Consider the following 8,759-nt stretch of genomic DNA (forward strand, 5'->3'; position numbering starts at 1 on the left):
CTCATTCTGTGTGTGTGTGTGTGTGTGTGTGTGTGTCTGTCTGTCTGTCTGTCTGTCTGTCTGTCTGTCTGTCTGTCTGTCTGTCTGTCTGTCTGTCTGTCTGTCTGTCTGTCTGTCTGTCTGTCTGTCTGTCTGTCTGTCTGTCTGTCTGTCTGTCTGTCTGTCTGTCTGTCTGTCTGTCTGTCTGTCTGTCTGTGTGTGTGTGTGTCTCTAGGATCAGTCACTGAGGACGGGGAGGTGTTGGTGTATTTCCTCTCTGAGACACTAGGGGGCTTCCAGCCTCCTGAGGAGTGGTCCCAAGCTGTGAGACGCACACACACACTGAGACAGCAGATGGACAGGTACACACACACACACACACACACACACACACATTTAACCATTATGTCCTCATAAGGGAGAAACATACAGGGTCACAAATACTATTGGTGCAGCAAGAATACATTCACAAAATCATGGCATACGTTTTCATGATACACTAGGCATGTCACTCAGTAATCTAAAGGTATAAGTAACAGCGTCTCCGCCATATGTGGCAGACACAGCACAGTACTTTGATTGTTTTTTTGCCTCCTTGTTGGGCATCCCAAGTTGTTGAAACCCTCTAACAACCAGTCTATTGCTACCAAATATAAAAACAAATAGTCTGCACCTGTAGCCCAGCTCTGAGATGGTATTTAGCAGAGGTTGGTATTTAATGACCTTGGTCATAAAGGCTTCCTCTAGTCTAAGGTCAAAGGTGCATTCTATCTCTAATACAGACACTTCCCTAGAGTCTTCAACATCATCTGCTGTATTAGCAGTCAAAGATGTCACAGAGATGGAACATGGATGAAATGACACAGGAATGCTTGTACATTCTTACTGTAGATGCATGATATTTTGATATGTCCTTTGACACACACACAAACACACACACACACACACACACACACACACACACACACACACACACACACACACACAAACAGGCTATTGTTGGCTTATTTATTGTCAGTTTTGCCCTTTTCTACTTAAAGCCTGCATGTGTAAAGTGTTAAACATTGAACTGTGTGTGTGCGCGTGTGTGTGTGTGTGTGTGCGTGCGTGCGTGCGTGCATGCGTGCGTGCGTGCGTGCGTGTGTGTGTGTCTCTCCTCAGGGTGGGGGCAGAGGGTGGTGGACCCCCCACCTCCTCCACCTTCAGATCACAGATGTGGTGGAGGAGCCGCTTGGACCCTGTGTCGTCCCCTGCCCCTCCCCCTCTGGACATCAGCCACACCCCCAGCTCTCTGGAGCTGCTACCTCAACGAGTGTTAGACCAGCTGCAAGAAGAGAGCGCTCTGAGCCACAGGTACACACATTAGGACCAGTGTGGGGGGGGGGGGGGGGGGGGGGTATTTTTTAATACCTCTAAAAGATACATGTTCTTCATATTGTCAAATTTTAGAGGCAGAAATTGTGAAAATATATTATAAAATAGCCGATTGGCTATTTGAAAATAGCAGATCTACATGCTCACAACGCCTCGCAAAGGGGTGGGGTTAAAATATGATTATTTGGGGGGTCACGGCCTCAAAAGGTTGAGAACACATTAGAACACACACACACACACACACACACACACACACACACACACACACACACACACTCTTATACAAAGACTTTTGGGCCTACAAAGCAACCAAAGACGTGACGCCTCCATATCTTCAAGTTATCATCCAACCCTACAACCCCTCCTGCTTACTGAGATCAGTTTAAACACAATAATGGTGTCTGAACCTTCCCTAAAACACCCTGGACAACGCTCCACACGTCCCAGACTCTTCTCCCTTCCCTAAAACACCCTGGACAACGCTCCACACGTCCCAGACTCAACGCTCCACACGTCCCTAGAATTCACCTTGTTTATTGACTAGAGTTCATGTTCACTCTGCTTATTACAGTTTCCACATGTAAGTGGCTCTGCTTAGGATCGTCAGATAAGAGAACATAAGATGGAAAAGTGTGTTTATTTTCTTTCTTTGTCCTTCTTTTTTTTTCTTTTTACCTTTGTCGTTAAGCCAATTAACCCATTTAGGCCTAGAATTATTGAATGATTTAACCAGTGGAAAAATAGCAGATATACAAGCTCACAGCGCTGCGAGCTTGTAGATCTGCTATTTCTTGAAAAAGTTGTGAAATGTGTGCAAATCTTTGAATATATGTATTTTCAAAGCGAACGTTTGTAACTCAAATGTTGCTTCTGGGTGGTCCCTGGAACTAAATATTTTGAGATGGGGGTCCGTGGCCAAATACATATCATTTTGTGGGTCCTTCACATGAAAAGGTTTGAGAACCACTGACATAGTAGTCTCTCAAGAACAGACTAACTGGGCTGAAAAGGACCTTTTCTTTGACGATGGCTGGCCAGATTGTAGAGTTCTCAACGGGCCTGAAAATTAAGGCCCGGCCCTAACTGGGCCCTAACTGGGCAGGCCCGAGGCCCTACCCGGCCCTACTAGTCAGCATACATTTTAGGCCCTACCCGGCCCGAAAACGTCGGGTCGGGTCGGGTATGGTCGGGTCTATCATATAATAATAGTAATAAAATAATAAAAACAAATATTTTATTTTTTCATTGAGCCCGAGCCCTACCCGGCCCGACTAATTAGCATACATTTTAGGCCCTACCCTACCCTAAATGTCGGTCGGGTTTGGGTATGGTCGTTTTTGGGCAGAATTTGAGAACTCTACCAGATTGCTGACTTAGAAACACAGGTTTTTTTAAAAAAATCTTAGAAGGATTCAAAAGAATAGAATCGGGTCAAAATTCAAATTTTCACGATATTTTCAAAAATAGCACATCTACAAGCTCACAGCGCGGTACTCGGTGCCGCTCTGTGAGCTTTTATATCTGCTATTTTTCAATAGTTAAAGCAATAACATAATGATACACAATAATGTGTACCCGTTCTGAATGGGTTAATTCCTCCCCACACACATCTCTGTGTGTAGTCACTGTTGTATCTTACTGACACACCTGCCATTGAGGAGCCCCCACCGGGAGGACGCAGAGCAGGGTTCCCCAATAGGCGGCCCGCGGGCCATTTTAGGCCCGTGGGGGGGCTACTGTCTGGCCCCCACCAACCCCAGTAATAATGGTGGTATAAGAGCAGCAACAACACTAGTATATTATCGTTGTTGTCGGGTGGAAATCTCTAATCTCCAAATTTGTACGTTCTTTCGCAAATCATACAAGGCCGTCGCACAAAAGTAGTGAAAACAGGCGTTGTGTGCTTGTAGATTGGCTGTTTTCACTAGTTTAAATCATTTTTAAAATGATAAATTCAAAACGAACGGTTTTGGACATACAAGATTTTCACCCAACAACGACGAAAACTGCCGCTGGAGTAGTGGGAACGCCACCGTCGCCCCCTGCAATGTTGTGGCCCTCGGCTTGATACCCTAGACATGATTCAATGTTGTGGCCCTCGGCTTGGTACCCTAGACATGATTCAATGTTGTGGCCCTCGGCTTGGTACCCTAGACATGATTCAATGTTGTGGCCCTCGGCTTGGTACCCTAGACATGATTCAATGTTGTGGCCCTCGGCTTGGTACCCTAGACATGATTCAATGTTGTGGCCCTCGGCTTGGTACCCTAGACATGATTCAATGTTGTGGCCCTCGGCTTGGTACCCTAGACATAATTCAATGTTGTGGCCCTAGGCTTGGTACCCTAGACATAATTCAATGTTGTGGCCCTAGGCTTGGTACCCTAGACATGATTCAATGTTGTGGCCCTAGGCTTGGTACCCTAGACATAATTCAATGTTGTGGCCCTAGGCTTGGTACCCTAGACATAATTCAATGTTGTGGCCCTCGGCTTGGTACCCTAGACATAATTCAATGTTGTGGCCCTAGGCTTGGTACCCTAGACATGATTCGGCCCTTGGGGAAAACTAATTGGGGAACCCTGACGTAGAGCCTCTGTCCTACTCCTCCCTCCCAACACTCCCTGACTGTAGCTTTACTTACAGTGACATCATGTTTGTCTCTTCCTGCAGGAGCACAGAGCAGCTCCAGGATTGGCTGAACGCAGACCCTGTGGAGCACCTGGCCACGCCCCTCTTCATGCCCTCCTCCACCCTGCTGGCCACGCCCACCTGGACGCTGCCCACGCACCACAGTGCCACCAACAGGCCTCCATGGGTAAGACACCCCTAGGGGGTCCTCAGAGTTACCATAGGGGGTCCTCCAAATCTTTGTGTGATAGAAACGTCAACCCTAGTGTCCTTATTCTGAGAACTTTAGCCAAAAACAGCAGATCTACAAGCTCACAACGCCTCGCGCTCAAAGAGCCTTGGTGTAGAGGAGAAAAAGAGCAGACTAAGTACAGAGTGAAAGGTCAACTTCATTAAGTATTAACGGTTCAAGTGGTTAAATATCTGAAAACACAAATTTACATGAATCTAAAATACACTGACGATTCATGTGCTGTCAAACAATGAAACTATTTGGAATCTATGAAAAGGTTGTGTTTTACACTGCTTCATCTCTCTCTCGACTAAGGGGTCCTTGGCCTGAAAACGTGACCCCTGGTGTCTTCTGATTGGTGCAAAGACAGCCCCTGTCCTCTGATAGGTGCAAAGACAGCCCCTGTCCTTAAAACTACCAATAAAACTAATTTGAATTGAATTGAAGTCCCGGAAAAAGGCGCTGTGATTGGCCAGTTGTCACTTTGAGTGGCAGCGTGCCTTCCACCAATAATTTGTACAGTTCGCTCCAAAGAACTGCAGCGGCGGATTAGGTATCTATCTATGATCACAAGTATCTTTGCTGTCTTCCAACCAAACGATGCAGTGGTCAGTTTGGCACCCAGCACCCAAAAAAAGCTGAAAATATAGCTGCAAGCAGCGATAAAGTGTCCAAGCCAGAAAAAGCAGGAACGTAAAAAAGCAGCAAGTGAAAGCAGTAAAAGCACAAAAAGTGGGAAAAGAAATCAAAGAAAAACTAGAAGCAGTGTTCTTCCGAACAGGTCTCCGGCAGGTCAGGTAGGTTTTTTTGGCCTACTAGTGGCTCTATAATAGGCCAAAGTGAAAAGCCATGTGTTCTTGGGCCTTTCATGGCAATCGAATGCTGCATGCGGGATTTGAGGCATTTTGTTGCAAAGATGTTTTGCAAAAGTTGACCCGCTGGTGGCGCTATAACAGGCCAATGTGAGAGTGGCATCTGTTCCTTGGCATAGTGGGAATGTGTGTGCAAAATTTCACACACATGGCAGGCTGCGTTCATGATATGAGACAGTTTGTTCAAAAAGGAGCAATCCTGCAAACCTTGGAATTCAATGTTAGCCAATTAGATAGATGATATCGGACAAATCTGTCATGATTACATCACTGTAGAGATACTGTGTACTGATTTGTGGGATTTTCGGATAAAATCTGAAGGAGTAATATCGAAGAATGTGTTTTACATACTGTAAGTCGGCCTTCTGGTGGCGCTATAAAAGGCAGATGTGAAAAATGCAGGTTTTTTCTTGGCCTCTGGGAAGTGGCCTCTGGGAAGTGTGCATACAAAGTTTTACACTAATCGGTGGAGTTATAGGTAAAAGCACAAATTGGCCTCAACACAACATGTATGCAAAAGACTGCATGCAACAGACATAAAATACTGTGATCGTATTCACCTGGACAGTTTATGATGCTGCACATGATATCATTGTAATCCTTGGCCATCACAACATAGGTGTAGACATCACATAGTTTGTATTATAATACTTGGTTCAGGAGTTATGATGCAAAATACATTATTTGGTAATGGCAGATATTAAAATAGGCATCAAAGAGGGGCATTTTGGGGAAGGCTTCGTATCAGACAATGTCCAGGGACCTCAAACTGTACAAGTCTACCAAATTTCATGGTTTTATGCTTATATCAACCCCAGGCGGGATATGATTCAACAACCTTCTGCATGAAAGGCATATGCTCTGACCACTACACTAGACAGCCACAGGTTCTGTCAATCATGTTTGTTAAAAAAAGAAAAGAAAAAAAAGTGTAGTGTAATGTGTAGGCCTTCGATTACACAATGATTTAATCACCACAGTGCCACAGTATTTTATTGAATTTATTTTTTTTATATTTTGGAGGCTTGGAGTGAAAGCAATCTGAGTAAATGTAATCTGAGTATTTCAGAAATGTTCAAGTGATCGTATTTTCTCTCACTCAGAACAGAAAAATTACGGCCGGTAGAGAAGGGCTCATTTAAAACATGAACGTGATCTGGAGTTAGATCAGACGTGTCAACATTAAAGAGTTTAACACACAGGCACAGGCAATAACCACTACACTACGCTGCCCTACAAAGGCAGAGTGCAGTAACTACGATTTCGAATTTCACCAAAAAATGGGTTTAAAAGTGTTACAGCTTATCAGCCAAATGAGATAAAGATATAAAAGTGATATTACACTGATTGTACATCTGTTCTTGAGGTAATTGTTCATCCCCCAATATCATGAAGGCTAATTTGACCGTTGGGCGACACAAATAAGTCGGTGTGTCCCAAAACGTAGTTACTGCACTCTGCCTTTGTAGGGCTGTCACACATAATTGACCAGTCATGTTTAAAAAAAAAAAGTTTCATGTAATGTACTTGACATGCTGAGTGTCTTTTATTAAACAATGATTTAATAGCAGAGTGCCACAATCTTATTTTCTTTCAAAATGATATAGCACCCCCCTTTGGCCAATTGGAATAAGATTGGTTTCAGTGATATTTAGACTAATCCTCTACAGTAGTTCATCATGACAATTTGACTTTGCATGTATGTTTTAGAGGCAGAAGAATAATTTGCATAACACTGCAATATTCATTGAATTATTAAAAAATAATGTTTCAATTTAAAACATATCCGATCCGACAGATCTTTAGATATTGGTCCAAAGTTCATGTAAAAAAGGTTTTGTGCACGTGACGCGAACATTCCAGAATAAAAGCAGGTTCAAGATGCTATACAAACTGCTCAAAATGGTGGAAAATCTAAGGGCGGAGCTTACTTAAAGACACAGATGGCTTCCGCTTGAGTCAAGGCACGTGTGTAAGCAACTTGCATGTCTTTAAATGAAACGAGGCATGACTTATGCCCGTTTAAAGTTTGAATTTTCAAATGCTTTGTATAGCGCCCCCCCTTTGGCCATTTGGAATAAGATTGGTTTCAGTGATATTTGGACTAATCCTCTACATCTTTGCCAAATGCCATGAACGTGTCACTTTGCATGTATGATTTAGAGGCAGAAGAATAATTTGCATAAAACTTCAATATTCAGTGAATTATTAAAAAATAATGTTTCACTTTAAAAAAAATCCGCCAAGACAGATCTGACCGTATTGGTCCAAAGTTCATGTAAACAATGTTTCGTACACATGACACGAAAATCCCAGGAGGAGATAGATTTGTACTATTTTTCATATAATTCAAAATGGTTGGAGAACTAAAGGTCAGAGGTCAAAAGTCAGAGTGTAAAAGTTGTTCGGCATGAGGGGACACTTAAGTGTATACAGGTTTCATGGCTGTATCCCCAACAGAGCCTGAGCTATACCAACGTTTGCAAGGCTTCCTACAGCGCCACCCTTTGGCCAATTGGTGCGAGCTTCGTGTTTTAGCCGTTTGGCATAGTCCTCTACCATACTGCCGAGTTTCGTAAAAAGCGACTGCACAGTCAAGCCACTAGAGAAAAAGTGGCGGAATAATAATAGTTATGATTAAGTACAATATCACTGCGTGGCTTGGCCACTTATAACAAAAACATGAGAACAAAATGACCAAGGTATGTCTGCATGGTCATCACAACTACACTGTAGGTCAAGTGCTAGGGGAGGTCTGAAGAGGTAAGTCTTCAAATTATTATTTGACATTTGAGGCCCCTTAAACTTATATCACCTTCATGTGTTCTAGGAGACGAAGCCTGAAGAGCCGTCCAGGAAGACGCCTCCATCTCTGTCCTCCAGAGGGACAGCGGTGTCTCTGTCCTCCAGAGGGACAGCGGTGTCTCTGTCCTCCAGAGGGACAGCCCTGTCTCTGTCCTCCAGAGGGACAGCGGTGTCTCTGTCCTCCAGAGGGACAGCCCTGTCTCTGTCCTCCAGAGGGACAGCGGTGTCTCTGTCCTCCAGAGGGACAACGGTGTCTCTGTCCTCCAGAGGGACAGCCCTGTCTCTGTCCTCCAGAGGGACAGCGGTGTCTCTGTCCTCCAGAGGGACAGCGGTGTCTCTGTCCTCCAGAGGGACAGCGGTGTCTCTGTCCTCCAGAGGGACAGTGGTGTCTCTGTCCTCCAGAGGGACAGCCGTGTCTCTGTCCTCCAGAGGGACAGCGGTGTCTCTGTCCTCCAGAGGGACAGCCGTGTCTCTGTCCAGACGTCTCCAGGACCTCCAGTGTCAGATAGCAGCCGGTCAGGAGGAGGAACTGTCCTTCAGACTGAAGCTGGACAACCTGATGAGCATCGTGGACGACTGAGTCCAGCCACCCACGGCTCTCAATGCTCTTTGACTCCCAAGGAAACTCCCTTGAATATGTTCCAGTAATTGATAGTTAAAAGGTCATTGTTGGGGGTGAGTTATTGCATTCAAACTGGACTGAAGTGTTGTCAGGTTGGCTCCACTACCTTGTTGTTGGAGAAGCGCTTTTAATGTTTTACAAGCTGTTTTAGTTCAGCAGTTTTCCTTTCGTATTTAAAAATGTTTAATAAAATGGTCGTCGCTTACAGTGTGTTTATATTGATGCACATTTTGGGTCGAAATGT

At 44.5% G+C, this 8,759-nt stretch overlaps 1 protein-coding gene across 1 annotated transcript in view; it reads left to right on the plus strand.

The window, feature by feature from the left end:
* LOC308286372 (germinal-center associated nuclear protein-like) overlaps positions 1-8,473 on the plus strand; it is a gene marked incomplete at its 3' end in the record, with an annotated part of 100,249 nt that extends 91,776 nt beyond the window's left edge. Inside the window, exons 36-40 of the mRNA XM_080727368.1 lie at positions 215-341; positions 1,141-1,332; positions 4,027-4,171; positions 7,919-8,016; positions 8,350-8,473. Of these exons, the coding sequence (XP_080583494.1) occupies positions 215-341; positions 1,141-1,332; positions 4,027-4,171; positions 7,919-8,016; positions 8,350-8,473 (686 nt within the window). The remainder of the gene's footprint in view (positions 1-214; positions 342-1,140; positions 1,333-4,026; positions 4,172-7,918; positions 8,017-8,349) is intronic.
* Between the last annotated feature and the right edge of the window lie 286 nt (positions 8,474-8,759).

Source organism: Nannobrachium achirus (assembly GCF_963921795.1).
Source record: "Nannobrachium achirus genome assembly, chromosome: 6".
Taxonomy (NCBI): Eukaryota; Metazoa; Chordata; class Actinopteri; order Myctophiformes; family Myctophidae; genus Nannobrachium; species Nannobrachium achirus.